Here is a 21066-nt window from a genome sequence, read left to right as displayed (position 1 = left end):
AAATTAATAGAATTCTGCACACTAGAACTATGTTAAGAACATCGAATAATAGCAATTGTTTGCTATTATTTGAGGAGATTTTTCTTCACGAAATAAACTTGCAATAATCGGAAAGTGTATCCATTAGCTAGCACTCTTTTTTTTTCAGGGGGGGGACTTTGTTTTGTTATGGGACAAATCGAAGCTTTGTTTAGAGCTTTACGCTTATATTTTATACTTTTATTTTGAGAACTCCCAATTTACTTGCTCATATGTGCAGAAACAAGTTCATTTTTACCAGTGGAAGTACCGAATACGTCTCCCTTTACGCATTTCTTTCTTTCTTAAAAATGTCAAACATGGGTTCCATTGTTTGAGGGTTCTAGATAAAACTTTCTCTAAAATAACCAGCATATACAAACATATTTCAGATTATTTTTTTTTCTTATTTCAGTATTATGCAGCTGTTGCAATTGCTTCAATTTTTTTCCTTCTTTTTAGAGGCCCACCAGCGGCCAAGCGGTAAAGTCGCTGAACACTGGTAGTTCGGTCTGAGGTTTGAATCCCGCGAACGGGCTGGCTGCAAGGGCGTTTTCGTGGTTTTCTCCATGTCTAACGTGTATACGAGCCAGCTTCCCTTAGAAAGTCCTCCACGAAGGCATCCCTCCCCTTAGGCAGATAGCCCTTGAGGCTTTGCCTAATCACACACACACCTTTTTAGAAATCTTTTCAAGATATTAATAAATATCAACAATGTGTTCTTTCTACCTTTCTTTATGTATTGTCGCACTAAGTGCTAAGCAGTAATCCAGGAGAATTTCATTTTCTTTTAAAGTTTTAATAATTAGTTGTGCTATGTATTAAAACCTGTCAAATCTCTTAAAGTGGTGACAGAAATTAAACTATACTCATTTCTGAATATGCTGCATTAAAAAAATATAATAGTTTTGTATTAGTATTATTATTTCCATCCATACAGAGGCAGAATGGAACTGTTTTAATGTAATCAATAACTGAAGATTATTTTTCATATCCTTTTCTCCTAAACGGCAGCCGCTTTTGTCCTTGCACTTGAGTATTTTTTAACGATTTCATTGTTGGGAAACATTTTTATAAATAAAGCTGCAACATGATCTGATGGATTCAGTGGCAGGTTGTACTCTAATAAAAAGGCAGAGACCAGGCTTTCTGCATTAATAACTTTTTTGGTGCTGTTTGTTTTGTTCCATGTTGTAAATTGGGTTGGCAGGAATATGGTCAGAAATCAGGAGTTTCCCGTCTAAATCAGGAGTGTTGGCAACTCTGCTTTTACTTATCAAAGTGCTCTTCAATTTGATGGAAATGAAATTAATAACTAATGCCAGATGAAAATGAATTAGTTAAAAACTAACTACAAAATTAAAACAATATGGCACATGTGGATAAAAATGAAGCAAAAAAAATAATAAAAACAAAGATGTGTCAGTAGTGGGGAAATAAAAAGCTAAAACTTAAAAAAAGATAGATTCAGCAGCTATCAGTTATGTGCATAAAGTTTCCTAATGCAAATTTCTAACCGACAGACTGAATACTAAAAAAGAGAGAGAGAGTATAAAAGCATTCACTTCAAATTACCATTTGTTGGAATGTTAAACTTCAAAATGAAATTAAGGTTCTGCACAACCACTGAACTCTAGTTCGAAATGTTTTTTTTTTTCTTCGAGTGCAAGGCAAAGCATGGGTGTTTCTGTAATTTTCTCCATGCATAACAAGACTACAAGCCAGTTTTCTTTTGAAAATCTTCTACATAGGCATTCTTGTGTGCTTGTACTGTAAAAAATCAAAGAAATGCCATTCAACTTTGCTGATCTACTTTTCTTTGCATGAAAAAAATTATAATACTTCATTTGACAGTTTTAATAGAATTAAAATAAAGCTCAAGCTGCACCTTTGCTGGTAGAGAATCTATAAATATCATAATTTTTGGGGGGATGTGTTGTATGACAAAACTAGCATTGCCAGAATGTATAATCTTACTTGGTTTACTTAAATTAAAACCATGAGTTAAACCATCATTCAAGAGATATCTAATCAAACAATTTTTTGAGACAATTCAAATGTACATTTGTGGATGACACTTGACAAAAGCATTAAAGGAATTTAGTAACATATCGGAATGCAATTATATGCCCTGAACTAACATTTTTCAATTAAAAAACTAACATGATGTGTTTTGCTTAGATCTGATACTTCACTTCCTTATATTATAAGCCATGGAACAAAATCTGGATATTAAAGATTAAGAAATATTTTTATTTAGTCAAAGCGCAGCACTTGCATAGTTCTGTTAATGAAACTAACACATATTTAAATCATTACATAACTAATGAAGTTCAGAACATTTTATTTAAATCTTTAAGAAAAATACATCATGTGAAATGGGTACATACAAAGCTTGAAAATAAGGGAGGTAAGACAATATGAAAATACAAACCTGCATAAACTTTGGCATTAAAAACAGTTGCAAATACAATATCACAGATGCATTTTAACATTTGCTTTATTTATTTTAATTTTCATAAAAAAATCCTTCTCTTTTCCTAATACTTTAAGATTAAAATTTTTTTCACTCGGGTGAATAAAAATATTGCTTAACACGTATATAACTGACAAATACAGCTCAGATGTATATGCAAATTAAGTAAACAAGAAGGTGTTTAATGCTATACTTCAAAATAAGTAATTTGTATATATAAGCATGCATCCAAAACCATTTCTCAATATGAAATACAAATAAAGCTTTTTGAATTCTTTTTAATAAAATGACAGTGTTTTACAAACACAGCTATTTTTAATTTTTCAAGTACGTTACTTTTGAGGCAGTTGGCTCTCAATTGCATTGCCTTTACATTTCCTACTTATACCTACAAAAGTCTGATATTGTGGTGTTACATATATTTAAGCCAAGTTTCTTCCAAATTGCCTTTAAATACTCTTCCCCTGCTATAATTATTTAACAAATCATTTATTCCGTCATATAGAATATAGTCTAAAAGCCATTAATGGAATAAAATCTAATTTTCTCATTTAAAAAGAATCATATGAATTACTAAAATTTTATAAATAATACTTTTAAATAATAATAATGAAATGAAGGGTTAATTATAACATTTTTTGTGAAAATGAGCTTTATTTCATAATGAAAAATAAATAACTTTTGTTGCCCTTTTTAATTATTTATTACCCAGTTATTTAATCCCAATCTGAAATCACAGCCTAATTCCATTATTGAACTTTATTTTTTTGTGTGTATATTAAAAAAATATGAATTTTTCACATTAAAGATCATGGAGATTTAGTGTAGTAGTGCTCATACAAGTTATCTTTCATAAATCTAACTTTACTTAATTAAAAAAAAAAATACATTAAAGAAAATTTATCATGGCTTATTGTTTATCATCAATAGGTAGTACTGCAGACTCAAACTGGCAAAACATGCTTTTTTATTATTATTATTATTATTATTATTTCAGATCAGAAAACAGGCAAACTATTTTACTATGTAAAAGAAAGTACAAACTTAAAATTGACAAGTTTGCATTTTAATTCTTAAAATTAACATATAACAGAATACTGTTTACATGAACTAAAGAAGGCAGTTATTTCAGGCATCCTGCAGGAGGAACTATGTTCATCAGTTAAAGATCCAACAGTTAAAAATGTAACTTTTCTCGCAATTCCAGATAAATGTTTTTTTCCCTTACACACAGAAAAAAAAAGGGGGGAGTTTATTGAATACAAAGTTACAAAATGTGGATGGAAAAAAATTAAATTAAATACTGTATTATTATATTAATACACATATGTAATATTATATTAATACAATATTAAATACATCTGTATTAAAGAAATTTCATTACAGATGAAAACATTCTAATACCAAATATAATAAAAATTAACCTGTAAAACTGTAAGGCTACAAAATTTAAATGATTTTCCTCATTAAAAGATTTAAAACGGGTTTACTAAAAGTTTGACTTTCTGCAAACCAAGCTTTAAGTTTTACATAAGACAGCCACCACCTTTGGAATTTGGAGATGACTGCTTACCAGTATTTCAATTTAATGAAATTAAATTGAGTTTTATAAAATTCTTGGATGATGTGAGAGAAATGTATGCAATATGGAAGCAACAATAAGGAAAAATAGCCTAAAACTGGTTTGAAAAGACATTAGTCTGAAGATTTAAAGTTTTTTTACATTGCTTTAGGGGCAACTTTTGAGCAAATAAAAAGGTGAATAAACTAACAAATGAAGAGTCAAAGGACACTAAAGCTAAACTGGACTAAAGAACACTTGTTAAATTAAATCATGATCAAGTTCATGAGGGATACTGCAATAAATAATTTTTTTAATCAAATGTTATACACACTTCTACAATTAAGGCCTGAAAGTAATGATTGTCATTTTTTAAAAAAAAAGTGCTACTTAAAAGGCCTAGGCTTCAAATACTTCAGTAAATAGAGTTAGTTCCCCTGCATTTCATTTTTCTGGGGGTGGGGGACATTACGATATTGCTTTGAATAAATATTTTGCTAAATTATAATCCCGGATTCAATATGTTTATAAATGCTAAATTTCAAAATAATGATAAAACAGCAATAAAAAATAAAGAACTCATATTTTCAGGCTTTCCATAAACATGCATATATGATTAAGATACAATAACATGCCGAACAAATATTCATTTAGAAGTCAAACAACAAAAATCAACGTTATATTTTCAAATTTTCACAGGACTAGTTTCAATGGTTTTTGCGCTTTTGCAGCTGAGGATGATTCGGTCATACCAGTCTAGTCTTGTAATAATTTGAAAATATAACGTTTTTTGTTGTTTGACTTCTAAATTAATGCATATATTAACAAGTGACAACTCCAAAATTATTTTTTAAAGACTTAAATTTTAGTTTGCTTTAAAATATCCCCATGCATTTTTTTAGCGATATAATAAATACTTTCCTACTGTTGAAAACATTTTATGAAATCTTCAACAGAATGTTTTAAAGAACTGCTAGCAATTTCTTTGAACCTCTGCAGAAGCTGTTGCTTTATCTAAATAATGCACTATAGATCAGGCAATTTAAGAAAGAACTAGAAAAACAAAACTACTAAATGTACATTATTGTGCTTTAGGTATTTTTATGATGCCAAAACCAATTTTAAGACAACAATCCAAAACAATTTTGAGACTAATTTTTTTCAATATTTTCACCAGCCGATCAATGTTGATGCCTTAAACTAACATATATAAAATGATTGGACTATTTAAATTTACATTTTACCCATGGCTTTAAGCTTCCATGAACAAGTTTAGCTGCCATTTTCCCCAATACACTAATAATAATAATAATAATAAAAACCTTTTTTAAAAGATTACTGTTCTGAAAAAGAAAGGTAAACAATTATAGCACTTTGGGGGAAAAAGTTGCCTGAAATATGGCAATATATATATATGAATATCATGCTGTACATAAGTTCACAGAAATCCAAGCTTATGAAATATGAAAAAACTCCAAACTATACAGTTTGCATGAGAGATCCATACTTTGAAATTTTGGATCATTCACTTGTATGGAAAAGCGATTAACACGGCATTAATAAAAGAATGTTAATTTTGTTACATAAATTTTGTCAGGCTGCTGGGGAATAAAAGGTGAAATTTTCACCCCCCCAAAAAAAAACATTTTAACTGATACTTTTGCAGCTAAAAAATTACACTATCCCTCTTTTTCTCCTAAACAATTCTACAAAATACAAAGCAGTTTCATACAGAATTATTACAGCATTAAGTAAGCATTAAAACTTTTTTTGTAAATTAGTTTTTATAAACCAAACCATTTCTGGCAATACAATCAATTTAAGCAGATGACATTTTAATGCATTCTAGTTTACATGCACAAATTTTCTTTATTAAGCAGCATGTTAAAAAAAAATCATTTGGCATTAAAATTGCTTTGATACTGACTGACAGCACAGTACATCTTTATGCAAATTTTAAGATTGCTTTTTGCATAATCAAGAAGTGTAGCAGAATCAAAAAAAAAGCTCTGTTACAGATTCTGGAACAGGAAAACTTGTTATGTATTTTCTCCTAAATTCTGGTAAAAGGTAGTGTTAAAATCATTAAAATATGGAAAATAATGGGAAAATTAAAAAAAGAAAAGAAAGAAAAAGAAAACTGTAATTTCCAGATTTATTTGACATCTGTAGAAAATTTAAAAATCATGAAATCTCAGAAAATCCTTAGAACTGGACAAAATAATCCTGAAAATTTGTGCTGTAATAAAGTTATTAATTTACACTTGGATATTTAGTAAAGATATTGTATTTAATGCCCAGAGGACTCAGGTAGAGAGATACAAATTTGCCAATTTATCTTTTTGAGTAGATATTACATTGTTTCATACTCTTCAAATTTCTCTCAACAGATCTCATAATTTATTTAAAATTAGAATAATACAATGATTTAAAATGATGTTTGGCCTTTGCTTAAAAACAAAATTGAAATATGTAATTCTCAAACATTCTATTAAACACAATGGAAGAGCAGATTGAATTACCATTATATTATTGCAAAGATATTCACTATAATAAACAGTCTTCAAGTTATTTCTCTTTTTATACTTAATGCTTCTTTTTAATCAAATTTTTACAGGAATGAGACTTTTGCAACATTTAGAATTTCATTTTAACATTTACATCAAAAAGAACAGCAGATGTAATCATCTACAATAATTTGGTCTACCAGAACCCCATTAACATTCTTGCACGCTTAATTATTAATGAAATTCAGCAGCAATAAAGGTTAAAAAGGGATATTATTTATTCTGAAAGCAGCTGAAGAGATACTGCCAAAAGAAAATGTAGCATTATGCATGCTTGGTCAAAATAGTAAATTAAAATGCCTCTAGCTCTACCTGAAAAATGCATTAATGCCATATCAATCACTCTTAACTTTAATAAACAAAAAACAAAAAAACAAAAACAAAAAAGTTCCGATGCTTATAAAGAAAGGATACTGATGATAATGAATATGTATATCAGAAAGCAAAAATAACCATTAACATTAAAGAATTTTAATTTATGACATGGCAGAGTAATAAACAAATGGCAAGTATGTTCCCATCAAGCAGACTTATTTCTGAAAGGGACTGAAAAATACCACACTGTATCTGAACCCAGAATTATTCCAATACTAGACTGAGCTTTTCTAACAGTACCTCATCAAATGCAAGCTCTCAAATTTTAACATTTCTGACACTTGATGCATGTAACCACGTACTGCTATGCATCTATTACTCAAGTCCAGCCATCGAATTAACATGAATATTTCTAGTTCTGACATTTGCAACTTCCAAAATTTATGTTTATAAATCAAAGTCCTCCAATAACAGATCTATAACATCATTTAAAGTCCTCCAGTAACAGATCAATAACAGCACGTAGCTTTGAAGAATCGGCCATCTCTTTAAATTTATATAAAGTGAGGCGAAAAAATCCTTTTCTAAAATATGCACGTGCTACTGTATCACAACTGCAAATAGTTCCAATTGCAACTAAAGCACGGAACACAGCTTCTGTATCGATCAAAGCATTTAACATTTCCACCATATTCAGACAATATGAATTAATATCAATTTGCTTTCCATAAAATGCTAAAACAGAATAATTTAAAAACAATGCTGTCCCAGATTTCTGAACATTTCTATCAGTTGAACAAACAGTGGATTTAACAGAATCATAAATTTTAACTTGAGATTGCAGAAGTACCTTCTCCCCTTCTTCAAATTCAAATAAGTTGCAAAATATTTTTATGACCAGAAGCCTATTCACACTTTTGTTTGATGTTTTCAAAATATGCAAGAGATGATTAACAAATTCTTGGTTTCCAACTCTTGAGCAAATTCCTTTACATCTTACAGCTAAGCGAAGCAAATCCAGAGCAGGATATACATATTCTGAAATAAAGATACAAATGCAACTGATTATTATTTAGATTTGTAAAATGAGAAAAGGAAGTAAACTTTTATATCAAAAAATTCAGAAATACATGTAACACTACAAATGACCATATGCATAAAAATCTAAAGATGCATTTACAAATGAGAGTTGTAATGAATCAAAAATTAAAAAATATCAAATTACTTCTTTATAGTAAATAACACTAAATATTTTAACAATAATTGTGAACTATCAACAACAAATATACAAAACTTATCTATACAAAATAAAACAGAACATATAACATTAAAAATAAAAGCATGAGCTTTTGAAAATTGACATTCAATATAGAGTTGGCACTTTTAAGCTACTTTAAAGAACTTGAAAGCTCTTCCTCGTTTTCAATATCACGTAAACACTTATTTTGAACTGCAGTTAATTATCAAAAACTGGAAAATGTGGCACTGTAAAGTATATACTAACCTCCACAGCCAGACTTAACTAAATATAAGCTAGTAACATGCAAACATCTGGGGCTTCCTGAAAGCCTATCACAACCAATAAAAATACATACAATGCAAAACTCTTAAGTCTTTTTTATCATGGATACATTGTTGATATTAGACAAATTACTATTTTCACTGATGCAGTAAGCCTATAATTCTCAGAAGCAACAGTTGTCCACCATGGATATATTTGTAATAATAAAATTACACAGTCAAGATTACACTTAAATTTCTAACTGTATGTTCTTTTCATTTTTAATGGCGATGTTCTCTTATTTGAAAGTACGTGGAATTGAATCTACAGCCCCGTAGTCAAGTTGTTTTTCCCGCCTTTTCTACACGTACAGTTTTAGAATGTTCTGGAGATATTTAAAGCGAACTGGATTGGCTGACGAGGCTGACGTCATTTTTTGGAAGCTCCGCCTTTCCAGAGGCTATAAGAAGACTCGCAAAAGGAATATCGGGGCTTTTTCTTAAATGTCACGATGCAGTAAACTTCATACAAAAAGTTATTAGTAATTCTTTTTATTTACTCTGGATATCTGATTTTTGTAACTGCTATTTCTCCTGAATAATAATAAATGGATCCTGTTTTTTAAAACTATCGTCTGATTATTTAAGCTACGACTAAAGCTGATACATCATACATATATATATATATGAACAACAGATCTATAAAAACCATGGAGAAAATGGGGACCACTCATATTTCAGTCATTTCATTTGTTTTCATGTAAAGCCTTCTGAAGTTAATTGACATATATTTGTTACATATGAGAAAAAGTATGATGACACCCTTGCAGCCAGCCTGTTTGCTGGGATTCAAACCCAGTTCGAATTACCAATGTTCAGTGGTCTTATCCACTAAGCCATTGGTGAGGCCCATATACTATAGACAGAGCTTCCATTTACATGGCCTTGAATTTGGCTTTGACAAAGTCAGGCTAAACAATGCATTTGGGGGGAGGAAACAATATTAAAACTATCAAATGAGTATTAAAAGAACAGACACTCCCCCCAAAAAAAATCTAACAGGAAAGAAGTCAAAACCAAAAACAGAAAATGAATATGTATTTACATGGCACATCATAATCATGAACAGCACAAGAAAATTCATAGTTTTGCAAAATTTGAAATTTGCCTTTGTTGAGTATGATCCGAATATGGAAAGAAGCTTAAAATTTGGAAGGAAAATGCATAATTGCTTGGCATCACATCAGGAAATTTATAAAGAGCTGAGATTTAAAACAGTTTTCTTTGCAGATTTTAGTAAAACATACTTTGCTACAGCTCAGGGAGATGAATTAGGGGAGGGGAAACCCAGAAATTGAAAAAATTAGCACAGTGAAGCTTATACCATCACGAAAACAAAAAGGACTGCTGTGTTCTCAAGTAAAAAATTAAACAGAATAAAATATTTGTTTCATTTTTTAAAGCCATGCTATATACAGAACCTTGTTGAATTAATGTACTGTTATTTAAAAACACATTTTTTTTATTATATGCAGTATTATTTATTTTCTTACTGAAAGAAGATACAAACATAACATTTTACATTAAAAAATTAAATAATGTTGCTCTGTGTGGTCTTGTTAAATTTATTACACACATATTTCTTTTCAATGCAGACTGTGTGAACAGCATGATTTCAATTTACACAGCATTTTCATGGAAACTATCTATACATACATTACATATAATGAAAGGCATATTAGACAATTAATATTACTAATCGGTGTGTACAAAATGCTAAGTTTAAAATAATATTAAAGTCTGTATTGGCATAGTAAGAAAATTTGTGGTTCTATGGGTAATAATAACCCAAACAAACTGTAAGCTCTCTCTCTTCAAATGACTAAAGTCACTGTTCAACTGGACAAGAAGAATTAAGGTTATAAAACAAGTTTTGAAACTAATTTTGCCATATTTCAATGAAGAAATCTCCAGTTCACAGAACGGCAAAGGAAGTGACAGCTCCCCCTATGGATTTGCCCAGAGCACTTCAGGTATACTCAAATTCCTTTATTTCAGATAAGCACACGTATCATACTTTGGTCTGTCTTCTTGAACATCTGAAAAATAGTGGAACTGTTTTGTTAACTTACAAAGCAGATGTAGATAACAATGTCATTTTGGATGGCATATATGTCCATACACTGATTTTATGTATGCCAAATGCCAATTTTATGTATGTTTATTTTATGTATGCCCACCCATTTCTGAGATAATGTTAAGTTTTATGCATAAATATTTAGTTTTTCTACTAACTCTAATAAGAAGGTATCAATTATTATTTCCACAGATTGAACATCAATTCATTAGCGAAATGAACTTTGGTGCCATGTTCCACAATCCAATTTCTATAGCAAAGAGACATATGGCATTAGCTTATAAAAGGCTACTAAGGTTAAAGGAAACTGTGAACAGATCGAGTTGACACACTGCATACATTTACCAGGAAAAGTTTCCTTTAAAGCTTTGTAACAATTTACCAAATATTTTGATGGCCTGTTAACACATAACAGTCAATTTTTACTGTAACTGTCCTCAAATGCCAAAGATTGTGCCTATTTTAAATGCATCACATACACATAGCCCTTAACTTAATGATGACTACATTTCAGAGGTCCTAATATAAGTCGATTCTAACATACAAATTGAGTTAATACACTGCATTCACCATTCTTCATGAAAAGTTTTCTTAAAAGATTTGTAACCGTTTACCAAATATTTTGATGGCCTGTTGACACATAACAATTTCTACTGTAATTGTTTTTAATTACCTATGATTGTGCCTATTTTAAATGCATCACATACACGTAGTCTTTGATTTAATGATGACTATATTTCAGAGGTCCTAATATAAGTGGATACTCACATAAGTCAGGAACTTATGATGTCTTTAATTAAAAATAACAAGCGAATAAGTGTCGCCGATTTCAATGATTTGTCGCATCTAGAAGTACAGTGGTACCTTGGAAAACATCAATCTGTTCTAAATCCTTGGACATATACCAAACGAACGTTTCCAATAAGAAATAAAGGAAAAAATAATTAATCCATTCTTAAAAAAAAAATCAATTGTTATCATTAACATTGCTTAATATTAAAGTGCAAATGCAAATATATACTATATGTAAATGAAGCACTACACATGATACTATACATAAATGCTTTTTCTGCTACCCTGATCAAAAGTAATTTTTCACCATGCCCTAACATCTCTCATTGGTAATCGATTTCACCCAGTTCGCAATCTTATCCATTTAATAGCATTTTCGCTTTTCATGACTGTTTACACCACTGTATTCAGCATATGCAATAGCCAAGTCCCTGATATGCCCATCTTCATATGTTTCAATGTCTTTTCTCACCTACATGGTGTTCCTAATAATTTTCTTTCTTGCTTGACTCTTCTCAACTTTCCTAAAATTCACTGTTAATAAATTTACAAAACATTTACATGAAAAACACAAAATTACTTGAGGAGTAAATTCAGAGTAATAGCACAGGTTGTTTATTAAACAGTATTAACACGCGTATTGATGTTCAATCTTGAAAGAGGTAAACAAGTGCAGTGCGAAGCAATCATCACTCACAAAATATGAGTGTATTCTGAAAAAATATCGCATATCAAACAAAATTTTTTCATTCAGACAGGATGTAAAATAGTTGGACATACTCCAAGTGGATGCATATCGAAGTACCACTAAAGTTTCTTTAATCAGATAATTTGTGCACGTTTTTGTTTGGATTTTTTTCTTCATATACTTTGCAATAACATCTGCTTGCTTTTTGAGTTTGCATTTCATCTTTGGTGACACTATCAGTTTTTGGATCTATATTTTCAAGCAGCTGAAATCCCTTATATAATTTAGAAAATGCCTCAGATAACCCTTTGATAGTATATTGTTTTGATGATTTTCCTTCTACATTTTCCTCCTTATTTTTTTGTCTATCTATAACTACTTCATTCTGGAAATTAATCAAACCATCACCAATCACTTTGCATTCTTGATCATTTTTCTACATTTCCATATCAATGTCTAAATCCAACATACAGGCTATTTTGACCATTTCCCAACTTATACCAAGATATACGTTCACTCCACTCTTTCAGAGTTTTTAGCAGTAGCAACATTTTCTGAATTCCTCACATACAGCATTCAGACTTCTCTCCATGAAGTTTCAATATTCTGAATACACTGACCAATCATACTTTTCCCCAAATATGCCATAATTCATCATGCCTATCTTGCTGATATTTTAAGTCTCCAAAGTATTCTACTACTTATCACAGAAAGCAAATAATTAAAAATAACTGCAACGGTCACAAAATAGATGTAGATTCAGTGATGGTCATCTGCATTTTGAAAAAGAATGATGAAGGTGTGTGTGCATATCTAGTGGGTAAACTTACAAGATTTCTTAATCTCGGATGTTTGCTGTTGTGAAAATTGTATCATCGTTAAATCTGGACATTGTTGTAAAGCAACTACCTGCATTCAGGAATTTCATTCTACAATAAGAAAATAATTCCTTGTTGCACCTATTGCTATCTGCTATACTATGTCCAGACTACCAACAGCTTTCTATGCAGAATATTCAAGGAAATTGAATCAAAGATCTTAAAAAAAAACATGGAAAAAAAAAAAGAAAACTTCCATATTATGCTAGTTTTTGAGTTAAATACCATAACAACATAAATGCTAATGTGAATACTGATGTGCAAGGTCTGATAGTTTTCACATTGTGAGGTGAGATGACAGATTTGCGTCATTTCACCAGAGTTAAATGCTCCCTTTATTATTTTAAGCAATTTATTAGATGAAAGCCTGATTATAGTATATTTTATACAGAAAAAAATAATAATTATACAAAAAACTGCAAATAATGTTTAGATCATAAATACATATGTAAATACTATACAACTATGAAAAAAATTTACAATTAGAAAAACTAACATCCAATATCAATACTTCATTTGTTCTCATTATATCTCATATTATGAACTTCAATATTTTTAAACAACTGCTATGCTATTAGGAGTTTATCACAATCACTGATAGTATCTTAGATTGTAAAGAAGTCACTGTTGCTAACCAGGAGCAAGCAAAATTAAAATTCAGAGGTCACAAGGATTATATACTCATCAATCAGGATGCTGTAAGACTTCAGCAGAAATACTACACTTATGCATTTAGCAATGCAAATGGTCTAAAATTACTCAAAATTATTCACACAGTCTTTAAAATTATTGCAGGGGTAATTGTGACCCCATTTAAAAAATCCTGGAAACTAACTATGGAGCAAATATGACATAATTTTCAAATATTTATATTGAGCAAAAATATTATGAAACAAAATTAATTTGCATTTGGCAACATTATTTCAAACAGTTGCACACCTTATGGGTTCTGAACACATAAAAAAATAACTGTTGCTTTAATAACACACAACACATAAAAAAATAAATATATACACACACACATAAAAAATAACTGAACACATAAAAAATAAGTTGCTTTCCTTTTGGTTGCAGTTTAATTTCTTAATGTTGCATTAATATTTTTCTTTGCTAACAATTGGAAGTTTAGTAAGAAATTCTGACATTTTTGGCTTTTCACTTAATCTAGTAGATATTAGACTAGAACGTGAAATATTAACAGATACTGGAGGTGAGAGATTACAAGAAGGAAGAGAATGGTTCAATGATTTGGTAAGCTGTCCAACAAGCATTGTCATTATATCACTCTAAATTCAGCAAGGGATCAGTTTTACTAATATTAGATATTTCTACTTTTTATATCATTTTAGTCTGAATACTTCAAATCTTGCCCAACATATTTCACCTAAAAGTTTTTAATTTATGTTATCTACATGTACATAATATTTTTTAATTTCAATAAACTATATTTAAGTTACAAAAATGTCATGCCTATGGCGAGAACAGAAATTAAAGCTAAAATTTAATACATCAGAACATTTCAATGTTATTAAGCATACAGTAATATTTTTAAATTAATATAATTTCAAACATTAAAAAAATCTTACCATCACTCCAATTAATAACAGTCTCAAGACATGCCATTTGCTCATTGTTTACTTCTTCAGGGAAATAGGCAAGTAAAACCAATGTATCAATAGCTGATGCTGTAACCTGTTGTTCTTTAGGAACTAGCTCAGCAAATTCAAGTAATTTCGCTCTTAATCCAACAACATTCACATTCAGATATATTATATAATTCTTTGCAGGAAAGTATTCTACAGGCATTGGCATTTCTGGAAAAGCTTAGGGTTAAATTAATTAATTTCTTGTAAGTTAATTTTAAAAGGAAGCTACCAGTGTTAGTCTGATATTATGGTCTACAAAGTCAAATAAATGAGAAAGCAAAAATTTATATTTCCTAAAGAATTCATAACATTCTAAGAATTTAATTAAGAGAGTATAATAATGCTAAATTAGTATCTAATTTCACTACACATAAAAAACATTTCATTAGATATACAGGGTTGTCCAAGATAAATCCAATCAAGGAATATAAAGGAGCACATGAACTATACATTGATATTATAGCTCAACCAAACTGAACATGACAGACTTCACTTGCTTTGGGTTTGGTTTATCTTGGGGTCACCCAATATAAGTTCCATACCACTGTTACCATCACCTAGTAACACAACAGTCAAACCTTACTAGAAGTAACTAAATTTAGACAATTAACAAAAGGGCTATCTGCCTAAACTTCACTCTTGCCCTAACACCATCTTTTCAACAGGATTTTTAGATTGATAGATTTGAATTGCTCCCAAACTGCAAAGACATTACAGTCACAAATATCTGTCTCAACAGAGATTTGAACTTAGACCCAACAATGTAGGAAACAGTCAGCAATAGCCCCCCGTACTGTTTGGGACAATGAAATCTAGCTAGAAGTAACATTCAATCATAATTACCCACATCAGAATTCATTTGAAATCCCATAAACAACAGAATTAAAATGTTATTTCCAATAGTTTTTTAGGACAGAACTTCAGTGTTTTTAAAATTTGATTAAACAGCATCCTCTAAAAATTCACATCATAAATACATATAATTAATGGATCAAAATAATGTAAAGACTCACAAATACAATTTAAGCTTTCTCAACCACAAGAATTGCTTTGAAAAGACAAAAATTTAAAGTCAGTTTAGAAACATTTTGGCCCCATGTTTTTCGGAAAATGCTTTGCAAAGGACTTTTTTCATATTACATGTGTGTGGGGAGGAGAAATTTCCTGGAATTCGCATGTCCATTCTCCGATGAAACTTAGTAATTAGTGGTCCTCACACACTTCTTAGACGCATGATATGCAGCTCATTACAAAAATATCCTGCAACATACAGATAAGCTAGCAGTAATACATTACAGTTAGGCAAACCTTTGCGTGGCATTACTTTTATAGTAGAATCTGATATACATATTCCTTCAAGACGAACAGCATTCTCTTTTAAGGCCAGTGTGCATTATGTTGAAACAGATAAAGCTACTTTTTTAACATTTATGTCAATCTAATCTAGTTAAAACCCAAATCGTTATGCTTCTTGAGCATCGGTGATGAGCAGGACTATAAGAAACAATGAAAACTCGACAAAAACATAAATGTCAAGTAAACTATAAGACGATATGCAGAACAGGTATTCATAATAGGCAAATTTACTGAATGCAGTGAATATATGTATTTTTAATTTCTTTTGCCTTAAAGTTGAGAAATGGGAAGAAATGCTGCATGCTTGAAAGCATGCCTTCTGAAGAAACTTTTCAATGGAAATTCATTATTACATCATTCATCGTACACACATTTCATGAAACACCATTTAACATGAACATTTGGGAATTTTTGGTTCATTTATGATTCCAGATTTTCACTGTAACATTCAACCTCTCAGTAGTATATAAAGAATACAATATAAAAGAATAAAATTCACAGCATTCAAAAAATGAGTGGTATGCTAACATTCATGAGTAAAATCATTACCAAGAAAGGCATGAGTGATTTCATGGATGTAGAAATGTGTTCTCTCTGGCTTCATTATCTGATATAGAAGCAGATACTGCTATGTTTTCAAAATATCCCAGAGAAGGCTAGGCCTTTACACAGATTTACAAGAGAAGACTGGCATCTGAACAACAAGGAGTTTCAAAATGTTAACAGCTGTATCCATTCCGATATGCCTAGCATAAGGTCATGTACACTAGATTACATAATGAGAGATAACACTCACACCGATAACTCATTAAATGACCCCACCATCCTCAGGTTCCAACATCAAGAAAGCAGTTGTCAGAAAACAGCCTTTCTGCTTCCAGTCATCTACCTCTAACATAGACTCTACCACTAGAGACCTAAATTAGCTGTCCCAAGAACCTTTTTATTCAGAAAGCGTTCTTTCAGCTTGTTTTCATATTCAACAGGCTAATTTTCATATAATTTATATCCGAGTAACCAGTGCTGTGTGATATTTCATTTATAAAACAACATTGTGTAACGCATGCGTATAATAAATACTGTAGTTTCTAATTCAGAAGTCAAACAACAAAAATCAGCATTATATTTACAAAATTTTCACAGGACTAGTTTCGATGGTTTTACCGAACCACCATCCTCAGCTGCAAAACAGCTCATTTGCGGTTGAAAATTCATTCAACAATAGTGACTGTTAAGATCTTAAATACAGTCGCACGCTAATGCAAGTTAAATTTTAAATTTCTTGCAAATACAGCACCAGCCACTACAATCACTGTCCACAGAAAAGTATTTATTTTAAGTTATCAAAATTACAGACATTATCAAGTTTTAAAACAATGTATGGATTTTCAAAATAGCATTAATCACCAAAAACCATGCGGCTGCATGTTCTGTCTCTCAGAAAATGTTCATGTAGCATATCTGTCACAGCAAAGTTCCTGCCATTTGGCTATGACACTTTTTCTCAGTGGTGGGGAAGGTTAATTCCTTACATTGCATCACTAGATTACAAAGTGATTAGTTTTCTTCCTTGTCAACTTCATATCCCCATTACACTTCAGGGGGAAAAAAATCAGATTCAGACACAACATTATGGAACTGTATTAAGACTTTTGACCTCAATTTTACTATTTTCGATTTCCATAACATTTGGCCAAAAAATTAATTACATTTCTCTCTTCTATGGCATCCCCAAACGTCTTACTATTGTATGGCCTTCTGTGTTTCCCCTTATCTTTAATTTTTTGTAAAGTGGCAACACGAAAAGACTGTTCGAAAGATAAACATTCATCGGAATTTTGTTTTCAAAAGGCTATTTGATATTTGTTCCTATCCTGTTTTCTTTTTAATAAAATTGTTTAAAGAAGTTTGTTCTTTATAGCATATAAATAATACTTCAGATCTTATACAACACACTTCACTGCCGACTACCGAACACGTTACTGAGGAATTGAAAATGAAAAACAAAAGCAAGAGCTAAGTAATTTAAAGATGTGTTAAATATTTTGAACTTGTAATTGAAATGTAAATATGAAAAAAAAATTAAGCAATGTATATGAAAACTGTCAAAGTTATATTAATAACTACCGAACTACTGACTACCGAACACGTTACTGAGGAATTGAAAATGGAAAACAAAAGCAAGAGCTAAGTGATTTAAAGATGTGTTAAATATTTTGAACTTGTAATTGAAATGTAAATATGAAAAAAAGTTAAGCAATTTATATGAAAACTGTCAAAGTTATATTAATTATTTCAAAATTAGATATTAGACTTCTCCAGACATTGTTAAAAGAGCGATATCTAACTCACTATATCAGACAATTTTAATCATAAGACAAATGATCATAATATGCATGACACATTTTTTAATCGCATCTAATGACCAATGTATTAATATCTTTATTCTGATTAATTTCCTGCAAATTTTATAAGTTTCTACTGGTTCTTAAAAAAAAGTAATGAGATATGATACTCGTGTTACAGCTGCTCTGCTTATGTTAACGTAAAAATACTCTCCGAATGTACCTTTCTTAATTTAAAAAAATGGCAAACGAAGGTGAAACAAAAGCGACACTTCGACATTGATCGCTAGAATTAGCATTAAAGTTCCAGCGTTTTGGAAACCGGATCCAAAGATATGTTTTTTCCAATTGGAAGCTCAATTTCAAAATGCTGCAATTACGAACAGATCAAATGAAATACGAATATGTTGCGAGTTCTACTGATGCTGAAATATTATCAGAAGTGTCGGACATTCTGATTAGTCCCCCAAGGGACAAGTATGCGGCTATTAAAGACAGATTAATTTCCATCTCCACCAAAACACAAAAGACACAAAAATTATTAAATGAGGTACAATTGGGTGATAGAAAACCTTCACAGTTCTTATGTGAAATGAAGAATTTAGCTTCAGATAAGGTAGGTGAAGCTTTCCATAAAACACTCTGGCTTCAATGATTACCCAAGGCAATCTTGAGTATTTTATCCATCAGTGGCGATGATTTAGCCAAATTGGCGACAATGGCCACTAAAATGTGGGAAGTACAATCAGCATCACATCAGAATGCTGCTGTATCTTGCTTTAGAGATTACAATGTTTTAGTTAAATTACAAGAGCAGATTTTAGAGTTATCTCTACAAGTTAGCAAACTGTCAAAAGAATTTCAAATGATAAACTGAAACCATGTTTTACCATGAAAGACAATGATAAGCAGCCTCTTGAAACCCACAGGCACATGGGTTATCGTGCGGCCCTTACGGGAAATTTTCACCGCCGGTCAATCACAACCATACCACACGCGGTGGAAGGACCATCAGGTTTCCACCTCATTTAAAAGATTATGTCTCCTAATCGTTTTCACTGGGAAGGGAGTATGTAGAACCCTCTATGTTTCCACTTCATCTTACCTTTAATTTCTGTACGTTTTAATTTTTCGTAAAGTGGCAACACGAAAAGACTGTTCGAAAGAAAAACATTCATTGAAATTTGGTTTTCAAAAGGCTACTTGATATTTCTTCCTGTCCTGTTTTCTCGTTAATAAAGTTGTTTGTTCTTTATAGTATATTAATAATACTTCAGATCTTATGCAACGCATTTCACTATTTAAAGAACCCTTATTTTCACCACAATTTCTCAAAAAACACATGCATCACATTTTGCGTTTAGCAATACATTTGCTCCATTTAGGAAATTTTTGTTCTTCTAATATTTCCATATTTTACTCAAAACTTTTAGATTTTTTTTTTTTTTTTGATAACAGTATAATTTTCCCCCCTTTTTTTGGCCAACAGTAATTAATTCTTTGCTTAAGCTTATACAGCATGCCTTTAGCCAAAATGACAAGCACTGTTTTAACTGAAAATTAGAATATTCAAAATTAGTTATTTAGTAAAATTTGGCTGTTTCACTTTAGTTCTTATTGTATAAACAATATTTTTTTTTTAAAGTCGAGAGATTTTTAATTTTTTACATTAATGTACATTTTGTATTATTTTTTTATTTTTAATTTTTATTTTTTTAAGGACTGAATTCGCATTGGAGAGTAACTATTTTTGTACAATAAAAACTGGGATTATTCAATTTTTGTTTTTACCCCAAAATAGTCAAGAACAAAATTTGTATTCAGCACTCATTATTTATTCATGTTTAATGTTACCCCTCTGATAAGTCTGAGTCATCAATCTATGAATATTTAATATGCAGATTTAAATTAAATGTATAAAATATTAAATAAGTTTTTTAAATTTTTTAATTACATATTTTTTGTTTTCTTAATTTAATTTTGCAATTAAAATGTTTCTTAAACTTTCCAGGATAGTATAATAACTATGGTAAACATATTTTAATTGGTAAACCATATATACATTATCTACCAACAAGTATTTGCACACCCATGCAAATGCCGATATCTGAGGTTCTGATATTCATCATGGCCCCCAACCATTAAATATCATGTAGGAAACAACATTGGCATTAGTGGTATGCAAGATGCAACGAAATGCAGAGTTAAATGATTTTGAGAAAGATGTAATTGTCAAGTATCACAAAAATGGCTGATCTTTAAGGGGCATATCTAGTTAGCTGAATTAGCCAAATTCGACAACGGCGTATGTGATTCAGAAGTGTTCGGCGAGCGGTGATTATCGGAATGTGCTTTGAGACAGCAGACCTGCGAAACTGGGAAATAGGGATTGACAGGTGCTGTCCAGAGAAATTTGATAGAACTGCACCCAACCAATGGCCCCCATACTCCAGGAGTTTCAACAGCAAACAGAAGTGTTGTTTTGATGAATACCACCTGGTTTCCATACCAGAAAGCACATGTGCTTAGTTTTCATGAATGTGCTGCTGCCCATAAGCTTTTGATCAAAAAGTTCAACCGAGCAGCTCGGTTAATGTGGTGCAAAGCATGTTGACAGTGGAAACGAGTTCTCTGGAGCAATGAATCAAGATTTACGCACTACCATTCAGATGGCAGGATCTCGGTCTGGCATCTGTCTGAAGAATGCCTCCTGCTGGAATGCATTGTGCCCACAGTAAAGTTTGGCAAAGGAGGGATTATGATCTGGAAGTGTTTCTCCTGGTATGG

At 30.9% G+C, this 21066-nt stretch overlaps 1 protein-coding gene across 2 annotated transcripts in view; it reads right to left on the bottom strand.

The window, feature by feature from the left end:
- Positions 1-2345: 2345 nt before the first annotated feature.
- Plap (phospholipase A2 activator protein) overlaps positions 2346-21066 on the bottom strand; it is a 95535-nt gene continuing 76814 nt past the window's right edge. The window contains exons 8-9 of one of the 2 annotated variants that reach the window (XM_035363124.2): positions 14519-14746; positions 2346-7975 (exon numbers count right to left, since the gene is read on the bottom strand). In XM_035363124.2, coding sequence (XP_035219015.2) covers positions 7422-7975; positions 14519-14746 — 782 coding nt within the window. In that variant the 3' untranslated portion in view covers positions 2346-7421. Of the gene's footprint in view, positions 7976-14518; positions 14756-21066 lie in introns of both variants that reach the window. The other variant, XM_035363123.2, reaches the window with a different exon arrangement.

This window comes from Stegodyphus dumicola, chromosome X2 (assembly GCF_044657685.1).
Source record: "Stegodyphus dumicola isolate Sdum_Otavi_A_Nest chromosome X2, ASM4465768v1".
Classification (NCBI taxonomy): Eukaryota; Metazoa; Arthropoda; class Arachnida; order Araneae; family Eresidae; genus Stegodyphus; species Stegodyphus dumicola.
This window is presented reverse-complemented; position numbering and strand designations above follow the sequence as displayed.